This window comes from Phalacrocorax carbo, chromosome 6 (genome assembly GCF_963921805.1).
Source record: "Phalacrocorax carbo chromosome 6, bPhaCar2.1, whole genome shotgun sequence".
NCBI classification, from domain to species: domain Eukaryota; kingdom Metazoa; phylum Chordata; class Aves; order Suliformes; family Phalacrocoracidae; genus Phalacrocorax; species Phalacrocorax carbo.
The window spans coordinates 24,410,210-24,434,512 of record NC_087518.1 but is presented as its reverse complement, the minus strand read 5'-3'; the positions used below and the strand labels follow the sequence as shown (position 1 = coordinate 24,434,512).

The 24,303-nt window shown below is 40.5% G+C and overlaps 1 protein-coding gene across 6 annotated transcripts in view; it reads right to left on the bottom strand.

Annotated features, from left to right (window-relative positions):
- Positions 1-24,303, bottom strand: part of PHF2 (PHD finger protein 2) — a 93,094-nt gene that overhangs the window by 28,749 nt on the left and 40,042 nt on the right. For all 6 annotated transcript variants that reach the window (XM_064454286.1, XM_064454283.1, XM_064454281.1 and 3 more), the window contains 9 exons: positions 18,881-18,966; positions 13,013-13,127; positions 9,888-10,048; positions 7,472-7,613; positions 4,466-4,652; positions 3,720-3,882; positions 2,278-2,365; positions 1,567-1,673; positions 270-361 (listed from right to left, as the gene is read on the bottom strand). In XM_064454286.1, coding sequence (XP_064310356.1) covers positions 270-361; positions 1,567-1,673; positions 2,278-2,365; positions 3,720-3,882; positions 4,466-4,652; positions 7,472-7,613; positions 9,888-10,048; positions 13,013-13,127; positions 18,881-18,966 — 1,141 coding nt within the window. The remainder of the gene's footprint in view (positions 1-269; positions 362-1,566; positions 1,674-2,277; positions 2,366-3,719; positions 3,883-4,465; positions 4,653-7,471; positions 7,614-9,887; positions 10,049-13,012; positions 13,128-18,880; positions 18,967-24,303) is intronic.

Genomic DNA, 24,303 nt, shown 5'->3' with positions numbered 1-24,303 from the left:
GCACATGAAAATGCTCAGACTCAGGGAGAACTTTCATTCAGTACCTTTTGGCTGTGTCCAGGTAGTACGTTTTTTTCTGTCGACTCCTCATGTGGCATTATGAAATCCCAGCTTTTGCCCTTTTCCCTGTTCTCCCAGTCCCTTCTGTCTAGAGTTTTAGTATTAGCTGTTTTGCTATGGAGATATTATTTGTTCTAGCATTTGGTCTCTGTTCCAGTGACTGACAAACCTGAGGAACACATAATATTAAAACAGGCTGCTTCTCCTACCTGTTTTTTAGTCCATGACCTGAATGCACCATTGAGAATTTTTGCTCCTTGGAGTAAATGAGCAGGAGGCTGTTGCCCAGCTTTATGCAAACCTAAACAGAGAAAAAAAGACAATGACTTTCTAACACTGCTAGCTAAAGATGTTTTACATAAAGTCTTTAATTTGAAAAAGTTTAACTGTGAAAGTTAACTGTTTGAAAGTTGGTCACCACAAATGAATCCCTATTATAACTTGATGGTAATAAGTAGTATATTTACTGTGTCATAAATCCAACTCAGCCTTCCTACAATGTGCTCCTGTAAGTTATGTCTACACTGGCAATCCTTCTGGTTCCTTTCTTGGTCCCATACTCAAGCTAGCTTCCATGTTCATACATCCTAGGCCGTGGGAATAAAAAAGTACCATCAGCAGTTCTTTTATTCTGACTGAAAAAGCAAGTACCAGTATGAGGAAACAAAGCTTATATTGGGCACAGCATTTCACTCCTGCATGAGTACAAGCTTGCCTAAATTTTTCCCCTCATTCCAGTTTTTGTTCAGTTGGTCACAAGGGGCCCCCCTTCCAGGCGACACTCAGAGGGACCCCTCACCTTGATTATAAATGAGACCCTTTTTTTTGTTATAAAAGGATCTCGTGGGTGTCTCTAGACACATTCTGTAATAAGAGAAATAGAGGCAAAGAGCAAAGTGAGACCAAATCTGTAAAGAACAAACACATGGTTGTTTGGATCATCTCTGAAGGAATCTGATTGGGAAGATTTTGGATTTCACAGAAAGCTTTGCTTTCATTCTCAGTGCTCCTGCTGGCCACATCTCTGATGCTCCTGTGGCCCCGTGTATATGCGACCTGCCCAAGTACTTCAACCGGTATCAGCAGAATGATGGGAGAAGGAAGTGCTACTCTATGCCTCGGGCTGACAGAGCATGTAGTTCATTAGCTTAAAACAGGAAATTAATCGAGACTTGGCAGGCAGCTAAAAGTTTTTTAAAAATATGTTACAACATTATTTGCCTCTGAGGCAACTTAAATACATTTTGTAAAGAAGATGGAACCTTCCCTTACGCATAGGTAAGAGGGACAGTTAAGGTCCTTCCAAAAGCAAGACGGCAGGATATTAAGGGGAGAGCTGGACCAGACCAGCATGTTCTGGTATGTTGAAAGCAGTTTTCAAATACAAACAAGACTGATTTTGGCCACCTGTCAACCTTCTATGTGACACATCAGCAGAAATTAAGACTAAGTATTTTAGGCCCCTAAAGCTAAGCAATTAAGGCAGGCAAAGAAATGCAGTTTTACCTTTGAATGTCTCTAGTAGATGCTTTCCCATATACCAACATGCAGTTTCAAAGTTTGGAAACTGGGTCAGACTAACAATTTTCAATCGCCTTTCTACTTCATATGCCCTGCAATACAAAGCAACATGAACTTAAAGCATAGCAGATCACAAGTATGTCACACAGTGACAAGCACTGCTCATAAATCCTGAGGTTCATTTCACAGTGCTTCATTTCTTCCTACTACTACCATATATTCTGGCATCAGACCAAATGAAAACATAAAAATAACACTAGTAAGAAACTGTGTGATACACATGTATGATAGTTATATTGCATTATTTGTCCAGCATCAGTAAAGAACTACTTGCATTATCTTACACTGGGCAAAGAACCCAGATGAGCAGGTGGGGGCTTATCCAGAAGGCGAATGGCGCGTTTTAGGGTAAAACTCCTGACAGCTTTTAACAGTTCTTCCTTCAGGACTTGGCCACATCAATCCAAGCACCTCACATACCCTTCCACATGCTATGCAATAGATGTAAAGACAGCTTGGAATAACTCAGAACAGGAGAACACAGTCAAAGGGGACAAACGTGGGTACACTTTCCAAAATTCCTCAAAAGAGCTACATCAAAGTTACTGCAAATGTAGGCTAATTAATAGGAGAGAGGATGGCCAATTTATTAAAAACTGAGCCTCTACCTAACTTTAGATTCTAGAGACAGATTACCTCATCTGCATTTCAACACTTAGACTATGTAGAAAATGTCCTGCAAAGGCCAGGCAGTCTACAGGTGTTAGAGTTGCATAAATCCAACCTAAAAGAGAAAGAGAAGGGTCCTGAGGAGAAAATCTGGAATCACAGTAACAAAGACTTTATTCACAACATATTGTTTATACTTCACTTAGCAGCCTACTTTCAAGGTACGAATAGAGCTCTTCAGTCCAAGTCAGCATCAGAACTGCATAAACTTTGAAAAAAGTTGCATCTGGTCCGTTGTCTGTTTTGCACGATAAAGGCCCAACCCAGGAAGGTCTATGCACCTTTGACTCCCAGTCCCAGGGCTACCTTCAAAGGTGGCAGGCAGGGAAAGGGGGCATACTGCTCACACTGACATTACCTTCTTGTTACTGTGAAAAGCAGCAGCAGCTACATAATGGTAGCTGCTTTCACATCACCATAAAAATCTGTGACAGCTCCTGATGCTGACTTTATTGTAGTGCCAGGAACAGGTGTTTTCCAAACACTTATTTTTGCACAAAAATCTACTTAAGTTAGTGAATCTCTATAAATTGCTCGATATTTATTCCACCATCTGCTCCACACATGGTCATGAGAGAAACACCTACTTTCCATGTTTTACAGTCAAAGTAAAAATCAAGTGTGTAAACATTATGTGCAAGAATATACTCACACACAGAAAAATGGCACTACTGGATGCTGCATCCAAAACTCAAGTACCAGTGCTGTTACTTACTAACGCCGCCTAGAAGCCTCAACTCAGATTATGGATCGAGTGGGCGATGCATTGTTTAAAGGCACGTAGAGGGAGAGAAAATCCCTGTCCCAAAGAGATTACAGTTTCAACAGATAACAGGGAGTGCTGGAAACAGCAATGAAAATGAGGAAGTAGTTTTTTATGGTGAGAGAAAGGTGAGGGGCAGGGGCAGAAGTAGAACTGCATTCACTTAAAACTCTGCACTATCTGCTGATCAACTCCCTATCCTTATGAAGATCCTCCCAGGAACTGAGAAAAACAAAATCCACCATTCCTACCCTGCAATGAAAGCCTGAGTCTATGAAGTAACCCATAAAATTCTGTGACATCCAAGTCTTCAGCCTCATGTGAAACCATAAGTGCACACTCACGCTTGTGCAGGCACCTATAGTTCCTTAGTGTCACAGGGAATCAATGACTGTGAAAAGGATTTTGTGGGAAGTCATGGTCAGCAAGTAATTAAATGTGAATTCTCTCTTAGATGGCAAAAAGCACCTGTGTCATGGTTGGATTTTTGCCTTTTGCAAGCATATGAAATTATACTTCTACTGAGAATTAGAGTTCATACTTCATCAGAGAAAGTGGTCAAAATCACATCCCTGTAGTATTTTGGACATGCTATTTCAGCAGCTCTAAAACATGCAGGAAACCTCACCCGCAACAACCTGCTCACCTGAAGGGATGAACAGTGTCTGTCCTTGTTTCACTGTGCATTTGTAACATTTATCTACTTGGTCTGCAAAAAACATCTCACTGTGGTTTGCTGCTGATCGCCAGCGTTCATAAAGAGAAATATTTGCAGAGGCTGGTTTGATGAGATAAAATATCTTTTCTCCCTGAATTAGAAAACAGAAAATTAGCAACAAGCAGCCAAACCAAGCACTGCTGCACTGGCACAGACTCATGCACAAACATGCGTGCACGCACACATATTCATCTAAAGAAATACACAGCATTATGTATGTTAAGACTATTGAAATAAAATTTACTTGTCAGCTTTGCACAGAACAACTGAAATAATTACATCACCAGCTGCCCACATTTGCTCAGATTTGTGGGATTGATGTTGAAAAAAGTTTACGGTGCCAGATTCCATTATCCTGCAAAAGCAGGATGTAATATCTTTCAGGTCTTAGGCGATGTATATGCAGAAGGCACTAAACAAATATAAAAATCCAAATACAGTGAAGACACGCGGACAACTTCCACACTCCAAGTGGCTTCCTCACTCAGCAGACCCTGGCACTGCTGAGGGCGTACCCACTCACTGCTGTTAAGGCTCTGTGTATTTCTTATGGATAGAACAGGACCATGGGGAAAGAAAAACTGAGACCTGAATTTCTGAGATAATTTTAGGATGGTCTTTGCATGTGAAATTTCGTTTGTTACTAGATGTACCACAAAAACATGACTCCTCACCTTCAGCACATGGTACCATGCAGAAGCTCCTCCCGAATCTATGTGGAAATCCGTGTAGCTGTCCTTCACACAGATCAGGCAGTACTTGGTAACTTTTGGTTTAGCCAGAAGAGCATCATCAGGCCAATAGTTTTCCACCCAGGACAACTTCTTAACTATATCTGGAGGCTCTACAAAACTGGACATCCTTTACAGAGAGGATTGAAAACAAACACGCACCTTTTTAAAAACAAGCACAAGGACCCTGATACAACAAAAAGCGGAGTGTGACTCTAATACTTGTATGGCAATCTGAAGCAGCTCCTTACATGTCAGTGGAACTGCTCTTCATTCAGAAAAAATGTGAAAACTGTTTACAGGCAGAAATTTAAGGCTTTTTAAGTACGACGACATAGCAACAATCCTTTGACTTCTTTCAGTAGCAGTATTTACAACCAAGTATATGCTGTTTGTAATTTTCTAGTCCATGCCTCTTGCGCTCTAGGCTCAGTTATCAATAGCGCTGTTATCACAGCCACTTTTCCAGCCCCTTCAGAAGAGAAAGTAGAATGTGTGCTCTCTTACATAAATGGTCTGGCAAATCTTAATAATTTGCAAGTTAAGCTTAGTATTAAAAATCCTAATAACAAAACATTAGTACTTAAGGACTGTATAAGTCTTGATCTGATGTTGAATCACAGTGATCTTTTTATTTAGACTGACTAAATCACATTAAAAGCTGAGGAGGAGGAAAAAGTCTAATTTGGGTTTATAATGTGAATATATTTAAAATATATAATATGTATATAATTTATATAAAGGAATATATTTCTTTACATCAAGCATATATTAATATTGTATATATTTGTTTATATAAATTTATATTATGTTTATATTAAATATATATTATAAACTATAAATCATAGCTTGGATGATGTAGTGGCATGATAAACAGGTATTAAAAGTGTTTTAACCCAGAATGTGCTAAATTTTGTATCTAAATAGTCCAAAATTTGTACTAATATTTGCAGAGGGTGGAGGTTCACCATTGGACGCTCTTAAATATCATGTCAGTAAGAGTATCTGCACTTCAAACTAAAATTAAACGCTCCAATGTGTCATTTATGCTCACTGTCAAACACTGATAACAATAGCTCCATTTAAAATGGCAGGAAAAGATGGAGCAGTGCATTCAATTAAAGTGTCACTGTCTACGTTAAGAAATAAAATATTTGCTCGTTAATGTCTAAATTAGCGACATATGAGTGACAGCTCCAGCAGCCCTTCAGAACAAAAGACCTCCCATTATTCTGGGATAATGGCGAAAGCTAAAAAAATCTCAACTGAAGATACTAGTAATCTTTAAAGCCTATAATTACCGGAGACGCCTTCTGCAGAAATGGGTGTGTACTACTAAAACACTAACTACAGGGCTAAAGGTAATTTTTTAAAAAATGAGCTTGTAATGATTCATCAGCCTTCTCTTTTTAAGGCTACTTTAAGCCTTCTTGCTAAAATGGAATGCTCCCCAAAACAATAAATCTTTATTTTTATGTTGACACTCATCATCATCTGTGTAGCATTTGTATACAAAGGAATCTTTTCCTTCTGTGACACTTCCCTTCTAGAAGTATTAGCTAACCCGGAGGACTACAAGAACTGTAAAAATTATCTGCACAGTTGCATGAAGTTCAATACATTATAGATGCATCTGCCTACCTCTGGAATAAAAGCACAGCTCAGGTGATGAATACAGCTATATAAAGCACAAAGCAATAACTTGAACTCTTAGGCATTTACATCAGCTAATTATCCTATATATAAAACATATAATATAAAATATGAGGAGAATAGTAGGCTTCCTGTCACTGAGGATTGGTGGTACTCACCTAGCCACCACCATTACCCCTGGCTCACTGCATCACTAAAGCACCTCAACCTCAAATTCAGAGCTAATCTGTATCATCACACCCTCCGGCATTCCATCAGGAAGTCAGCATCACTCTGGGTCTGAACTGCTGTCATACAGACTACAAGTTAACTCACAAAAGCACTGAAACTAAAAATATAATGCATGGTATAGGATTACAAAATTATAATAATTTTAAGCTTACTCTCATTCAAGGACATCCAGGAACATACCTAGAGCCACACTTCATCTATTTACTTACTCTGCTGCTTTAAATGGAAGATCTCAATAAGCAATACATGATGCACTCAAACCAGTGCTATACAATTAGGATGCTCACTGCTGTACAACACATTTTAAAAAATAATGCTCCAAGGAGATCACCATGTTTCAAGATGACCTTATGCTGGAAGAAGGGCTGTCATTGCCTTATATCCATCAGGATTCCCATCTCACCAGAAAAATAATCAAAATATTAAAATAACCAAAACATTAAAAAATAAGCCCCCTTATGTCCATGTTCTCCCATGAACCCGCATACAGTTTTATCATACCTCTGTGGTCATCTCTGTCCTCCTTTCTTTGGTTTTACCAGTATTTGTCAGGCTGTATCTAAGTACCTAAGACCATACTAGGAACATACTATGTTATCATTCACTCTACCAGGACAGCACAGAGAATTTACTCCCAGAGCATCAAGTTATGTTCTAGTTATAAATCACTAGTATCTAGTTGCAATGGATTAACTATACCTATACTACTAGAGTTAAAATAAAACTGAAAGGTGCCAAAATGTTCTGTTCTGATATGTGAATGCTGATGGCACACGACTGCTGATGATACAGAGGTGTGAATCACTATACCTAATGCTGGCCCTTTAGTCCACTATGTACTGTTCTCATATAGAAACAGCACTTTCATTTCCATGCATTGCCTGAACCGGCTGCATACAGATGACGCAGCAGAGAGTCAGAGCAAGAAGCAGCTGCTACCCCATGGTTAAAGCAGTACCTCCTAAAGAGGGAACCAGGGGGAAGGCAGAGGCTGTTCAGACTGCCCCAGCCAAACCCCACCACGTATCCCAGACACTGCACGGTGCAGCAGGCTGGACTCTTTACCTTGTGTCTGAGAACTCCAGGTTGGTCACATTGAGGACCCTTTTCCTGTTTGTACTGTAGTAGTAATCCACAAATTCCTTGAGCTTCATCTTGCAGTCTTTCTGTTTGGTGACATCAGTGACATCAACACTCCTCTCTGGTCCTGCAAATTAATTCAATGAAAAAGCGAGATTGGACAGAAGCCTGACTTGCCCCATTTTGTATGCTTGGGGGTGAGTTAACATCTCAAGAAACATCTAAATCTTTTGATTTTCTGATCATCTTAGCCTTTGTATTTTCCTTGTTGCTTATGCACGTATACACATGCATGTATAAAAGACGTTTATAAACATACAATGTATATGCATAAAATGGTGCTTTTGTATTCATGCCCCCGACATAATTATTTCTGTAGTTTTTATCTTTAAAGGATTAATGTTAATTTGAATCTATTAATTTCATTATGGATTTTATTTGCACAGTGCAAATTATATGCAGATACCTGTATATCCAAGGGTAAGCCCTACCCATCACGCTATAAAAGTCTCATGATAGTAGACAGAGTGTAATACTGTACATGTTATCTTGTCAAACCAATTTTCCAAAATTTTAAGTTCTCTTACGCTCTAGTTTAAATTTTTCCTTAGAAAATCTATAATCAAAGTTTTGCAGGAGAATTCCCATTTTTTCACATGCTATTTCAGGTGTGCCACAAAAAAAATTGACTTTTTGTTATTTTACCCAAAATTACACTTATCAAAAATCCATCCCCTATGTATTACAGTAGAGAATAAGCTGCTAGTACTTATACATTTCCTCTGACAGACCTTGTTGGATACAAATCTCCATGTTAATACTAACAGTATTAGTCAATTAGTGGAATTTAACAGTAGGTGTACCAGAGAACACATGGAGAAAGTCAGAGCTTTAAAAACCATGCCCATTTCTAAGCACACTCTCTTATCCTTTCTGCAAGAAAAGCATCTCTCCAGTCTTTCTTCCCTTCAATTTTAATTGGCCTTATTTCCTCTTCCAGCATTTCATTCATAGCTTTTTTCACATTAGGAAAGGGAAAAAAATCAATTTGTTTTTTTCATGAAATGCCAGAACAGTAATGATGTATTTGGCAGCCTTGGTTGTGGTGTTTTGTCCTCCGCTATTTACTTTAGATTGTTTCTAAAAGCCATTCTAGGTCCAATGTAATGAGATAAATCCCTGCCTGGGAAATCCCGTTCAAGCAAACTAACCCCATGGAGGTTAGACCAGTGCATATTTTTTCCATGCACTTTCAAATCTGGTGCCAGCTCCAGATCAAACCCATGCTCTTCCCTCCAGCTTTTCACTAACTGTTTTGTTGGTAGGGTGGATTATTTCAGCTTGAGGCTGAAAGAAAGCCAGCAGATGCATAAGGAACACCTAGGTCATACAAAAAAATCTGCTAAGTGTAGCAGATGGGCAAGGAAAATATGTCTTCTGTAGAAGCAACAGGATAGAGAGAACAATAAAATCAGGGGTCTTGAATTCTTCTTTATTCATAGTTATCTCACCGCACACAATCACTGCAAAACCAATAGATACAGTCAAGAACACCAGTGGCTGGTGATAGCACCCTCCAGTTTGGGGAACAGGTCTATGGCCTGGTGAAGAGAGTGCAGGAGGGGGTGGCTAGCAGATTATATAAGGAGATAAAGGGACCAGGAAATGCAGACAGATACACTGGAGCTGGAGTGATGGCTTCAAAAGGACGATGCCTTGCCAGAAGACTGGAAGAAGAGAGAATAGGACAGAAAGTGACACAGAGGAGTGACGAAGCAAGAGGGGACAAGAGACAAGATCACACATGCTAAAGGAAAAAGGATGCAGAGACAAGACAAGCGACTTCAGAGCACTTCCATGGCTCCTGGCCAAGGTACGTCTGCCAAGCTGGGATGACGTGGTGACTTGTGAGAAGATGCAGTACAATACCCTGCTCAGGTTAGAGACAGGAGGATGCCAAAATAAATCCAAATGACCAGCAGCAATGAAAATAGCTCTCACTGACAGCAGTGTTAAAAAATGTACTGCCTTTGCAGAGTGGAAGTCTGAATCTAGTAATTCCTTCAATACAAAGAAAGATGTCAGTAATCAATTAAGACCTGGCCTGAAGAAACAATTTTTTTATATTCCTATGACTGTTTCTTTTAATGCAGTGCTATGGAGTACACTGCAGTCTGGCTGAGGCTCACTGCAGGATACACAAGTTGGTACAAGAAACAAAAGTGAATTAATTGCTAATTACAAGCTACCACTACATAACAAATATTGAAGTTAGCATAGCTCAAGACATAGACAATATTTTACAATATATTTTACATTTTTCTATGCAAATAATATATTTTCTATTACAAAGCAGCTGAGCTCCAAACAGTACAATGTCATCTGCTTGCCAGATACCCACCAACGTAGTTTTCAACATCGCTGACATAGAAGGTGGGTGCGGGTACGGACAAACCCAGGCCGTCCTTCTTTGGGACGAGGATAGGCTCTGCAAAGCCATTTTCTTCCAAATACTCTGTTGTTAGTTGGCTGCCTGGCACTTTCACAACTACATCTTCAGCACTGAAAAAGTAAACACAGATTCAGTGATGAGGTGCTTCCACGCAAAGTTTGGTATTTTCTGCATTTCACTACTGAAAGGAAAAGTTATAAATAAGCAATTATATGCACATTAGGTGCATAAGACAAAAGCCAAACCCCCATTTCGTGCACAGCATGCAGGGCACAATAAAATAATCCAGAATTGGTTTGCTCAAGCCTCATGCACCAACTGCTAGAAACTCCTAAAATAACAGCTTACAGAGAAAGACAGTTTTCCTCAACTATAGGGATCTGTCAAGTTACCAGTGATCAATGTTAAAGAAATTAGTGTTAAATGTTCCACCCTAAACAAGGCAAGATTAAAAGTGTTACATAATCTCAAATAAATTGTCCAGGAAATACTCTGCAAATCATTTTTAAGTAGTCAAATAAATAGCTTGGGAAATATTCTGCAAATCATTTTCAAGTCACTGGGAGGGCATCAAAGGGACTAAGGAAAGGGCAGCTTCATCAGGTGATGAGCTATTTGTGCCAACAACTCTCAAGGGGAATTCAAGTCAGATTTCTAGATCTTTTCAAGAGTAAAACACTTTATATTTGGAGTGAAAAGTGACTGTATATGAATGACCGTCAATCCCAAAAGCACCCTGCCGCCGTGTGTGGTTTCTCAGCTGGGCTCCAAAAACCATCCAGCAGGCCAGGGCCATGGCTGCCTGTGGTGGGGACAGCAAAACTTTGCGTGTTCACCCCAAAAAGCACTACCTCTCTAGACTGGTAAGGCTAATACATGACTGCCATCTCCTGCAGCAGCTCTGAACTACAGCTCACATCTTCATACAGCACCAAAAACCAGCGGGAAAGGGCACGAGGCTGTGAGCACCGCTATGGTGGCTGGCACATGTGGGCCTCTCCGCCTTTGCAGCCCCATGAAGCCCAACCTGTGGCAGAGCCCCTGACACCCTTTAACTGTGGGGGCTCCCCCACACCCTTTGCTGTGGGGGTTCCTCCTTTGATGCCACCACGCAAAGGGAACCCCTTGCCCTGGGCCTTCTCAGGCTGCGTGGGCAGGGATACACCTGGCAGACTTAAACCCCAGGGAGAACAAGGTGGCCGGACACAAAGAGGGATAAGCTGTAGAAACCCAGCTTATTTATGGGTCACCCCAGCCACAGTGCATCAGCAATGGCTGACCAGGAGGTAAATTTAATTAATAGTTAATTAAAAGGAGTGTTCCTCATTCATGTGAGCACTGGTACTGTACGCCAGCAACATGCAAAGAATGAAGCTGGAGATTTTAAGGAGCAAGAAGCAAAACATGATGTACCGCTAAACCTCTGCACTTCCTTTACAGTCCCCATATATATCTCATGTAATTGTTCAAGTCTGATTCGCTTCTATATGTGCCAAAGAAACTTACACACAGTTGTAAAGCAAGATCAGTACCAGAGCATCTAGTAAGAATCATGCCAAAATGGAGAGTCTGGCACCTACACTGAAGTACCTGAACCGTCAATTTAATTATCATTACTACTACCTACTATTACTACTCTAATGCTATTTTGGTATTAAACATTCAGGAGAAGAATGATATTAATTATATTTTTTGCCTTTTTGCTCCCTTCACTGTTCTTTTTGATCCGAGCCTCACCAAGGGACTAACCGTGGGTTATAATTTACCGTTGTGTGCTGTGAATTAGCAATGATGTTTCTGTCTCTGAACTGAGACCCCCTTTTTCTGTTCATCACATTCTGACTGACGAGTGTTGGGTTTTGTTCTGTGAACATCTGGAGAATTTATTCATTTTCTTCAGAAGAGAAAATTTCTCAACAAGACTTTGTTTTACTAATGGCACAAGCATTTTTTCAGAGGACTGAATCTTGCAAGCACTCCTTTTGGCTATAGACCCTTCTTTCCGAGAAACTTGAATTTGGCAGCAGGATTTTCTTATGTGCACACTTATGTGTGCACAAACAAAAAAAATGGGGATCCATATTTTTTTGCAATTTGGGAGTGACTTAGAGGTATTGCATATGTGAGTGCAATCTCAGAGGCCATGAAAGGTTACTGAAATCCTTCTGCCTAGGCCTTAAACCTTTTTGAAGAAACTAGCTTTGCAACCTGTTAAATTGCTCTGTTTAAAAACCAAAAATAAAAACCCCAACCCAAAAGAGGCTAAGACAAAAATCTAGCAGGTCCCAATAGAAATAGCCAAGCAACTAAAACTACTGGGTCCTGAGTTCCGTGAAACACATCTGTAGGTGCTGCAATCACTTTGCAGAGGTATTTTCAGCCTTTTACTTAACCAGTCTAAGGCCAGTATCTGAAATTAAATGTGAAATTAAATTGTCTGTAAAAAGGAAGAAGTTTTGTGTTTACCAAGTACACTTTACCAGTCTCCAAGGATACTTCTAAAATAATTAGTTATTATTAATTAAGGATTTATTTGGCTAAGGCCTGCATTAGAGAACCAGAAGAAAATCATCACTCTTACAAATGGCTGTGAAGCAGCCTAATAAAGTGTGGAACATGTCACCTAACAATTAGCACTATTCATTACTCCAAATAAGTGAGCCTTTGTCACTGTAGCAACTGAGGATGTCATTGTTCTTTTCAAGATGGAGACAGACTTCAGCAAAACCATGAATATTTTTGAGAACTGGATAATTCTATGCAATTAATTGGTTAGTTTCTTATGCAAGGGCATGTTGTAGGGGCCAAGCACATTCTTGCTCTTGTCTTCACATATACTAGCTTCTATGGAAATCCCCAGGAACTGGGCTCAATCAAGAGTAGATTTTAATATGGCTGCACAACTACAAAAAAGGGAAGAGCCTGGGACATCTGCAGTGAAGCAGCACTCATTTAAACTTCATCGCTCTGTACCATATAATGTTTTCAGCAGGGATCATCATCAGTTTCATAGGAAACTGGCTACATATGCTTTACCTCAACAGCCTGCCCATGCATGCAGCTGAACAACGTACCTTGGAAAAGTACGACTTCTAAGTTCCTTTATAAAGACTTGGCTTCCGTTCTGTACAGGTTTGACCTCTGTCGTCTGGCCATTATCGTGTTTATGCCAATTTCTTTTCTTTTTCACTGAAAAAGAATGAATTGGACAGTACCATATGTTAAATAGAAGATAATTATTAAGACATTTGAAGGAAGGACAAATCTTCATTTGATTTCTTATGCAAGCAGAAAAGAGGGAACCCCTGCTATGTTGCACTGCAAATTTTAATATTGCTCTCAATTCACCATTAGACAATTATACTGTAGCCTGAAGATCTATTACATACTGAACAGTGTTCGTTTTGTAACATAAGGGCAACCAGACGGATAATTACTGAGCTGCACAGCTACCGCAGGCTTTATGCAAACATAGGCTCTGGACGTTTTGTACTTGCCAGACTACACGCTTAATCCTTATCATAAAACTCTTAGAAAGGCACTTTTCTGCCTTCTCAATTTGCAGTATAGATCTTTACAAATATATTTGTCATGAATTACTTTAATCTAAAGGTCTGTCCAGAAGTGGCAGATTTGACATCAATTTTGATGGGCTTTGAATTATGCCCTGCACACACCATGCATATAAAAGGAAAAATAAAATAAATAAAAAAGATGTAAGGGCACCACAAACGCCATTTTTAGAACTCCTCTTAATCCTAGGTTTTGAAAGGCAAGCCAGGCTTAGGCCTTCAGTTGACGAGAGCAGACTGAAGGTCCCTTGACTGTGCTCCCAGTGGGTGAGACATATAGGCAAGTTCATCATGGAAAAAGGGTCAGAAGGAATAAACACAAGTAAGTCAGTCAAATGTCAGTGTAGTTCTGCCTTGCCTCTTTGACAGCCAGATAATGCAGAGCAAGAAAAACTGGTCCATTTTTTTCTTAGTCAGCACTCTCTCTCTCAGCTGTTCTTACTTCCACAGTCTGTTCAAACATGCTTATTTCAGTAGTAAATTAGTCCTGTCCCAAGTGAAGATTCATACCATTTCAAGCCTCCATTAGTAGAATTTTCATATGTCACAACTTACTTTTATTTCTCACCCTTGTTTTAAGTCATGAAACTCAGTATTGTACCCCAAAATCAATATCTCAGGCTTTTCTTACTGTTCAAAACAGCTAGGGAAGGAAGGGAAGGAATGGATACTCCTCAGTATCCATGGACAGACAGCACCCTTTCCTCGCTCTTAGACACACAGACACACACAGACACACAGACACACACAGACACACACACAGACACACACACAGACACACACACAGACACAGACACACAGACACAGACACACAGACACACAGACACACACACAGACACAGACACACAGACACAGACACACAGACACAGACACACAGACACACAGACACACAGACACAGACACACAGACACACAGACACAGACACAGACACACACAGACACACACAGACACAGACACAGACACACACACACACAGACACACAGACACACAGACACACACAGACACAGACACAGACACACACACAGACACACACACACAGACACACAGACACAGACACACAGACACAGACACACAGACACACAGACACACAGACACACAGACACACAGACACACAGACACACAGACACACACACACACAGACACACACAGACACACACACAGACACACACAGACACACACACACAGACACACACACACACAGACACACACACACACACAGACACACACAGACACAGACACACACACACACAGACACACACAGACACAGACACACACAGACACAGACACACACAGACACAGACACACACAGACACACACACAGACACACACACCCACAGACACACACACCCCCACACACCCACACACACACACACCCCCACACACCCACACCCACACCCACACCCCACACCCCACACCCCCCCCCATACTTTTTAATTAAGAAAGGAATCTGGAAGCCACGGCTGTAAGATGTGAGGTTTGGGAAAAACTAACTTTGTTTTCCTGCCCACAACCCTGGAATAACTCAAGTAAAGACATCTCCCAACGAATCCATCCCAGGTTTTGCACAAAGCATGTTGGTTTTATTAGCTCCATGCAGCTCTCCAGCCTAGCTGGATATATTCATTAAAGCTGCTAGTTCTTTATCTTAATGATTCTCAGGCTTAGAGTATTAATTCACTTCTCCTGGTAACAAAGGAAACAAGCCCTACATTAATGCCAAACCTTTCTCCTCTCCTTCCTTTTCCAACAACTGCCTCCTCCCCCTCTCAGCAGATCCAAACCAACACTGGGACTCTTCGCACAAGTCCCAGTGAAACAGGTGTCACTTGCCACAGTGAAAATTAAAGAGCTTATCATATTAGTGTGTTCTTTTATTATACTTCAGATAGCATGCAGCATCAAGAAATAAAAGTGGCAAATCGTGCTGAATTAAGAAACTCACTGCAACTCTTCAAAAAGCACTAGGGAGCTATTTCACTCAGCGGTGCCAGCGAGCGTCCACCTCTCACATCCACCTCTCATGCAGAGGCAACAAAGATGCCTTCGCTCCCAGAACTCTCCCCAGGAGGTGCTGTTTCCTGGCCAGCAGCAAGCCGGCTGCTGGAGGCCATTATATTATATTAAACAATCAACATTTGGCCCATTTTCAGCCATTCTCTTTATGTTTCACCTTCACCATGAACACCACAGTAAAGATTAGGGGCCCATTAACAGTGCAACAAATAATAGCTTTGGCCAGAAAAGCCACTTTTCTTATATGATTACAGATTTCTTTTTCTGCAGAACTTTCTGATCCAAATTTGACCATTGGAAAGTATAACCCACTCCTTCTCCAGAAAACCCTCTAGAGCAAAAAGGGAATGTATTTTACTGAAAACTGTATTTCAAAATGAGTAATTCCAGACTTCAAAGGTATACTTACATTATTTCAAATATATTTATGAAGAAGGGCTACCTAGAAGCACCCTCCTAGTTCTCTATTGATTTATATTAAAGGTTGTAACTACTTAAAAACAGTATCAGCCTGACTTTGGTTTGCATGCATTAATGTAACTTCACCAACTCCAAAGAATTTCTGATTTTCACGGCTGCAAATGAGAGAGCAATCAAACCGAACATATCAGATCATGTTACGAAAATGAGTCAAGTCTGCCTAAACAAAGCACTTATATTTTATATAAATGATGTCAGAAAATTTTGTGTGAATGTGTATGATTTTTCCCAAAGAGGAGTCCCTACAAATTTTATTAAACTGAAATGGTTTAAAATGTCATATGACAGGAAACAATCTTCTGAAATAGTAGCCACTAAGCCACATTAGTAAAGTGGAAAAATGTAAGAAGAGGAAAATTATTTTTAAATTTGACATCTGGAAAACATATACTGCGGAATGCACGCTCCAGAAATACACATATATTTTTAAATCCAGACAAGTTGCATAACAGACAATTGGTGTCTGTGTTCCCATTTGCTAATCTTGCAATAATTAAATCCTACTGGCTCTGGAACAACACTTACTCAGTTATTTCAAAACCAAATCTGCTAGATAACCAGTTTAAACTTATACTGAGCAGTTAATAAACAAATGAAAGTGATCATCTCAGTGAAGTCCCAGCAGAGCCCAAGTGCCGTGGTGCAGGATGCCCTGCACACAAATGCCTGACAGAATGGATGCATTAAGCCAAGCTGTTCCTGCCTTCATTTAATCAGTCTTTTAATTTCCTGGCCTATTGCACTCCACAAGGAGGGGCTACAGGACAACAGCCTCATTTTTCAACAGGATCCACAATTCTACGAGTTAATGGTGACAATGGCTATGCAGCTTGAGAACCCATGATCTTGCAGTTCACCAAAACTCAAGGTAAGGTTATCAATAACTAATGTTTAAATGTTCCCAAAATTCTTACACTAACTACTTTGATGATTGGTCTTGTATGTCATTAAACTTTCTGCAATGCATTTGAAGGGAGAAAACAAAGTTGTATTGCTCTACTGCAGAACTATACAATGTTCTGTATTCCTACCACCCTGATAACCTCATACATTGATAAGACTAGAGCTAGCAACAGCACTCCAGAAGTACTTTATGCTGTGATGCACGATGCACACGGAGGGACGTACTACCAAGTTGGATTTTTATTTGGATAAAAAGAATAGGTTAGCCAAAAACCTTCTTAAAGCATCAAAAGATGATTGTCAATTCAACTTTCCTTGTCTTAACTGGTACATTAAACTTGTAATCTTTTTATCAAAACTGCTATTTCTTGAATTCTAAGATTACGCACCACAGTTTTTATAGAATTGATATTTAATTCCTGATTATAGACTTTTGCTGCTTCTGTCTGATTTTCTTCCCTTGCACTGAAAAGTAGATGCCTTTCATCATTCATAATTCAAAGCAAAGTGAAAGAAATCAAAACATCAGACACACCTCTATGTTCTACAAAACTCACAGAGGCTGGAAATCCTGTGCTGCTGCTTCTAAACTGCGTCAGTAACAGCCTAGGAGTATCTGCAGTCATATCCCCCTTTTCAACACAACCCATTCTAATATCAAATTGTTCACCTGAGATGGTTTGAGGTTATTTGACCAATTTCCAGTTAATTTGCCAGAAATCTGCCACTAAAACATTAGAAAGGTTGACTCTTTTAAATCAAAAACATTTTGTGGGGACATACTGATTTTGTTAAGTCTTTCAGAACAAGCATCCCAAGGGATTTTTTGCCAGCTAGCCCAATTTGTGGGTGCCCTGCTTGGGCCAAAGTTGTTAGCAGACCATCTGGGAGACAGGAAGAGCTGCAGGTCATTCAGGTTTCCAGTTCACACTTGGTACTGAAAAAGTCAAAGTGGAAAAATTATTCCCCTTTTTGCCCCCAAAACAAACATTTCAGGCTCCTCCGCCTTCCCCCTAGGAATTTTTTAAACTTAAGCTTTTAAGGCAGTGCAGAAATAATTGCTGGTTTTAAAAATTACTGAATTTTAACACAACAGAAGTCAGTTTCCAGCCATCCCTTATTTCGCCCTAAAGAAGGAACATTATGATTTGTTCAGCTCCTGGGAGATGAGCAGAGAGCTCTTCCTCTGTGTGTTGCTGCAAGGTTGCAAAGCAGTGAGAACCTCCACATCACTGTTGCTTATTTACAATAAATGGCTTTCGAGTAAAGCATTTAATCTTTTCCAGGGATTGGTTTCCTTTCTTTTTTCTCATTGTATAACAGAAAGAATTTGTGAATTAATCTGACCAAAGCAAACACATCCTACAGTTCTTTCCCAGACAAAACTCTCACTGAGATCAACTGTCACTTTTACTCAGAATAACTTTTTCCTGTGAAAGAACTGCAAGAATTGGCACCCTCAGTGCATCCTACAATCTTGACTGCCACTGAAATTGCTACAGTTTTATATCCAGGCCAAGTATAACATACTGTTTCTTACTCTTCTCATCCAACGGAAAAAAAAATGCCATGTAGTTTTCAAAAACTCACCTTATTAGAGCTAGCTGTCTCTCTAGACTTTTTCTAGCCCACAGTACTAAGTGCCTTCACATTTCTTAACTCCATGCAAGGAAGGAGGATTCATTTTTGTTGCCGGGACTGGGGACTGAAGGTGTCCAGGTAAGCCACCTTGCATTAGTTCATAGGTACTACCTGAGGCCAGGTAGGGATCTGCATCCAAAGCTCCACAATCCAACCCATGGTTTCCTCCCCCTACCACCTTTTTTCACCTCATGGTTTGAATTCTAATATTTTTGACATGTGATATTTAGGTGTGTCTTTTTGTAATGAAAAAAAAAACCAAAAAACCCTTCTTTTGTTTAAACATGCAGAATCTGTTATGTATCTGAGGACCAGCTGTGCAAGTGTACTTACAAGTAGACTTTCCATGGGTTTTCTCACAATTTGGACAATGATAGATGTCGATATCTGGTGCCTCTTCTTCTTCAACACCCACACAGCTGGAATATATGAAGGCAAATATTACATTAGCTTGAGTCTATCTCCAAACATGCAAGCATGCCATTAATAATGAAAAAAACCAAACCCCAATAAGCTGTGCATTTACTATGCAGCTATGCTGAGTGCTAACAGCTATATTGAAGCCAAGCTTAGGTGCTTTTTACACTAGTCCTGTCAGACTGCATTTTTTGCAGCCTGCATTCCTGATGTGGTGCTAAAAAAGGCAGCAGTCAGAAGCCCACCAACACACAGAGTGTGGACCTCTGTGAAAATGTGGCAGAGAGGGTCAAAGAATTTTTTTTTTTCCCAGGGAGAATATTTTGTATCTATATAGAGTTCCCCAAGCACCATCCCACATACACCCAATTAACAAAACACATCTTCTTTACCAAGCATGTATGGACAGCTGCTAGGTACCAGAGTAACCTTGGCAAGGTGTACCATATGCAAGACTTCTATAGGTTCCATCTCTATTACAATATACAAAGATGAGGAGGAAAGGAAGATACATAGCTCACAGCACTTCTGGCTGCCAAGAAGATGGATTGTGTCGTGGCAGCTGCTTAGAACACCCACCGAGATTATTTTGGATGGCACAACATATGCAACAATACAGCACAGCCTGCGGGCGCGCCACATGAACGCAATCCAATGGCAGAGCACAGCGCTGGGGAAAAACAAAACTAAACTGCAAAGGATTGAAGTACCCAAGATAAGAAGTCGTTGCGCAGTCAAAGCACCAAGCAGCCAGCCAAATAATCAAACTCCAGAATGGCACTGTTCCTTCTCACAGAAAGCAAACAGGATTCTGCTCCTGCTTGCTCAGTCTGAAGTGGCCCAGGCTGTAAGGCACATTTGCAACACAGAAAAAAGAGTTTCAGCTGGGTGCTGTGAGATACAGCCCTTGTGTCATGGCTCCATGAGAGCTCCACTAGGCAAGAGGATCCACAAGAGGCAACAAAGGTAGCTTCAACTTATCCACCTGCACAAACAAGCCTAGATCACATTGCGATAAGAGCACTCCTGGAGATCCTCTACTTCACAGCCTGAAACACCTTCTCACTGCTCTTCGCTTAGCAGAACACACCAATATCTCTCTTCTGCCAAAGAAAGGGTCTGGGCACGTGTCATGGCAATGCCATCTCCATGCATGTGGCCTCCTTGTATCCCACTGGTAGTGCAAAGTAGTGATTAGTGCAGGAAGATTAATTCAGATTTTTTAGCTAATGGTTCTGACCCGCAGGAAGCAGAGGAGAGGATGCTTGCTCCTCTCCCAGTGGCAAGGCAACAGGGTGGGTCTGTTCTGTCAAGTGACTTACAGAATCCCTCAAACCATTCTTACGGTGTTCAAGCTCTTCAGGACAATACCACAGTGTCCAAAATTACAAACAAGTTAAATAATTGGAGAAAGTCATGTAGGTTGGATACACCAGTAATTACTAAACATGATGGTCTAGATGCAGAAGGCCCTAAATTCCTGGTTGCTGGCAGACAGGAACGTGTGTGGATAAAGGAAGGGGCAAGGTATGATCATGCATTCCCATCATGTATGATCATCCATGCTCTCTTATGCTTTTTTAAGCCTTGCAAGTCACCGCTGTTGTGAACCAGCTACCTGGCTCCATGGAGCTCAGAGCTCTTTTGATGACTTTGGTGGGGGGTGAGCACGTGTGCACACACGGTGTACATGAGCACACATGCAAACACATGCACGCTTGGAGCAGAAGCAGTGTTAAAATACACTATGACCCTCTCTGTTTACAAAGGTGGGTTTGAAGCCACTTTTGAATCCGAGGCGCTCAGTGATGTGTAACTGTATACATCATGATTACAAACTACAGATCCACTTGCTTTTAGAAAAGAGGATCAATAAAACCTACCCTGAGTCTGCAACCAAGCTGGAGAAAGCCAAACTAGCTAAGATATGGAAACAAATCTTTTTTATAACCATTGTAAATATTTTGTCAAAATAAGATTTTGCCAAAAACCTTAGTGGATATTTTCATCCTCTTGCAGCTACCAGTGCGTGTATGGGACCCAGCTCCCTCCAAACCAAAGTGTACAGGGGGAGAGAAGCTTTGCAACCAAAGCCAGAGAAACTCTCCTTTTTGTGAGCTCAGCCTGCGAACAGGCCAGTAAGCAGGACATTAGTCTTGAATCGTGTAAAAGCAACTGCAGATTTGGCCAATATTTTTTTTTATTTAACAGTTACTTGAAAAAATACAAAATTATTGAGTCTCCCTGGGCAGACAGCATGGAAAACTGAGGGGTAAGTTTGCAGACAGGAAAAATCATCACAACAATCCAGTCCTCAGAGTCAACTATATACAGGCAATAAAATACCAGATTAAGCAGTAGAAAATTTAAACAAACCCTGGCAGATTAGACCAAGCATAAGAGAATGTAGCGGGTTCCTCTACCCATAAAGCTGCATCAGCTGCTTCTGCCACTGGATTCAGCTTGTTAACCTTAGTAAAGGTATGGATTAGGCTCTATAAAAGGGCTTGAAAAGTCTATATTTAGCTAAACTAAAGAGATGAGACCCTTGGGCGCTACATAGATTGCTACAAGAGGAGGTATGAAAAGCTACTGCACTGGCTTCAGTGTGGTGGGAGCTATTGTTCTGAGAGCAAGTAAAAATATTTAACTAGAACAAAACAGAAAAGTAAAAATAACTGACCTCAAATGCAAACCGTCTTCTAAAAGATGCAGTCATCTTTTCCAATGACAACATGGCTTTTGAATAAGGTTTGGCCATTTACAGCTACTCATAGGGAGAAGCTGCTATCCTCACTGTATGTGAAACTGCAAGTACAAACTTTCCAAGTGATCACCCTACTGAAATGTCTCAGGTGATCTTTAACCAAAATATGAACCAGGTCGAGTTTATGCCCCTTTTCTCAATGAAAAGAGCCAGGTACTACCGCCAGCAGAACTGTTTGTGGGTTTCCATGTCAATATGCACATAAAAAATTTAATTTCCACAGTTAAAGATAGACTGACAGAGACAACCCCTCACAAATGTTCTTGCCACAAGAACAAGGATTTCTTGCTGGGTGTATTGGTTTTATGTGGCAAGGTTTTGGTAGCAGGGGGTCCTTCAGCTCTTCAGCAGTGACCTACCCTTGAGTTAGTCTCCAGAGCGTTGAGAACCAGGGGATTGCCAGCCTTGGCAGAAGTCAGCGCAGAGTCCTGAATCAGCCTCCCACCTAATTTACAAATGTATTTTTCCTCAGAGTGGTTACTTAACAATATAATAGAATCAAATAATTTCTCCAGCTGAAGAAAACCAAGTCATCTATAGCAGCTGAACAGTGCTGTCCTTCACCTCAACCCTCCAAATTTGAGCACAAATGGTGCTTTGTGTTTTACATTTACTTTTTTTTCATGAGAACACTCTACGTTGGTCCCTCCAGTTTCTTTTTTCAGCTCCATTTGCCTGAGAGAAATACAAGCATAAAAAAGACTCGAGCCAAGCATTTGACCCCCTACAATGATCAAACGGGTTCAGAGTCAGCCAGTGCAGGATCACAGGCGGCATGCTTGGGAGTAGCCTCCAGCAACAGGCCCTGCTGCAGCCAGTCCCACATTAATCTGTCAATATGAGCCCTGGGTGCGTTACCATTGGCAGAGAAGAACTGGAAAAAGCTCTCAGTGGCACTTTTGTGTGATTATTCAGGCCTGCTGATGAGATAAAAATGGGCATAAGAGGTTCAGCAAAGGAACTGCGAAGCATTTGGGAAGGCAGAGCTAGCAGAAGGATGGGCAGGGAGCAGAGGGCCAAATGGTAAGATGCAGGGCTAGAAGTAGCCTTTTGAATAACAACAGGAGCAGATTTGTTTCATTTGTATCAGCAGTCCAAGAATCCATTTCACAAAGCCCAGAGACACCCCAAAATAGCGTGCTAACATCCCAGCAACACCCCACTCTGCTGCATGAATGCACAAATCAAGCAGCACAGCATTTACATGTGAGAAAGAGGTCGCTAAACACATCCTGTTCACACAGCAAGGGTACCTCACAGACGCTGGTGATTTTGTACTTGGAGGTGTGCGCAGGTACGAAGTGTGCCTTCCAATGAAGCATTTAGGCATGTCCCTGACTGTGAATTATCTCCAGCTGCTGCTTTTTAACTGTGTGACAATTAAGGCATACACGTTCTTGGGGAAAGCATCAGGTTCCCAAAGCAAATTAGAAGGAGAACACTTTTACTTGATGAAGGATAAGGAAGGAAGGAAAGAATACTCTCCCAGACATTCTGCAAAGCCTCATACTTGCTGTCCCATCAGTATGAACACTGGAGAGGCTGCAACCATAATGAGCCAGCTGGGAACCAGGGATGCAGCCGGTGCACAGGGTAAGGATGCAGGACGCAGGAGCACTAGCCCTGCAGCAGCAGCCAGCACATACCAGTCTACCGTCGTCCTCCACCTATAGAAAACTTGTTCCACTTTTTTGCCCAAATGAAGTAAAGATGGCATAAGAGATTAATTATTGTGCATCCATGAATATCTTGTTAGAACGATTTAAAACAACTTAATGGTTGATTTTTAAATGGTATTTAAGTCATTTAACTCAGGTTAAGGCAGTGAATAAAACTAATTTGATAATGACATAAAAGTGAAACATTATTACTGGTGCATTTCAATTTTACCAAAACTGTTACGAGAAAAAAAAATAATGAAAAGCAAAGCCTTTGATGTTGCAGCTGTTTAAGCTGATACATCACACATTTTACAGTGACTTAAATGAGAATTAGCACAAACAGAAGCATTTGCAGTCAGAGGCTACAAATCATATTTTTATTAGAAACTCTGCACTTTGCCACTTGAAAATGAAATTCTTTCTGTGTTCTCAGTGAATACATGTTCAGATTTCAGTGTTCTGACAAAGTTAACAATAATTTTTTATGCAGGCAACAATAATAAAAGGTACATAAATCAGAATTGTTTTTATAGCACAAATGTTTACAAGGACCTTGATTTGTCATCTTCAATGAGATGACATTTTAAGTAATTTTAGGAGAAAAATTAACCCACATAATAATATCCATTCTACCAAAACCATGTAATCTCCATTATCAACCAGAAGACAAGTAGAGAGAAATAGAAAAATAAAACAACCAAAAAAAGGGTATTTGGTGGGAAAGACAATAAAATCTAGTAATACCTAAGAGAGCAGAAGGAAAATTAAAATCTTACCTTCTGAAAAAAAATAAAGCCATATATTTTGTTGACAGTTGGACTTGACGATCCTAGAGGTCTTTTCTAACCTTAATGATTCTATGATTTTATCTGTTCCCAAGAAGCACTCTTCAAACATAGTACAAACATGAA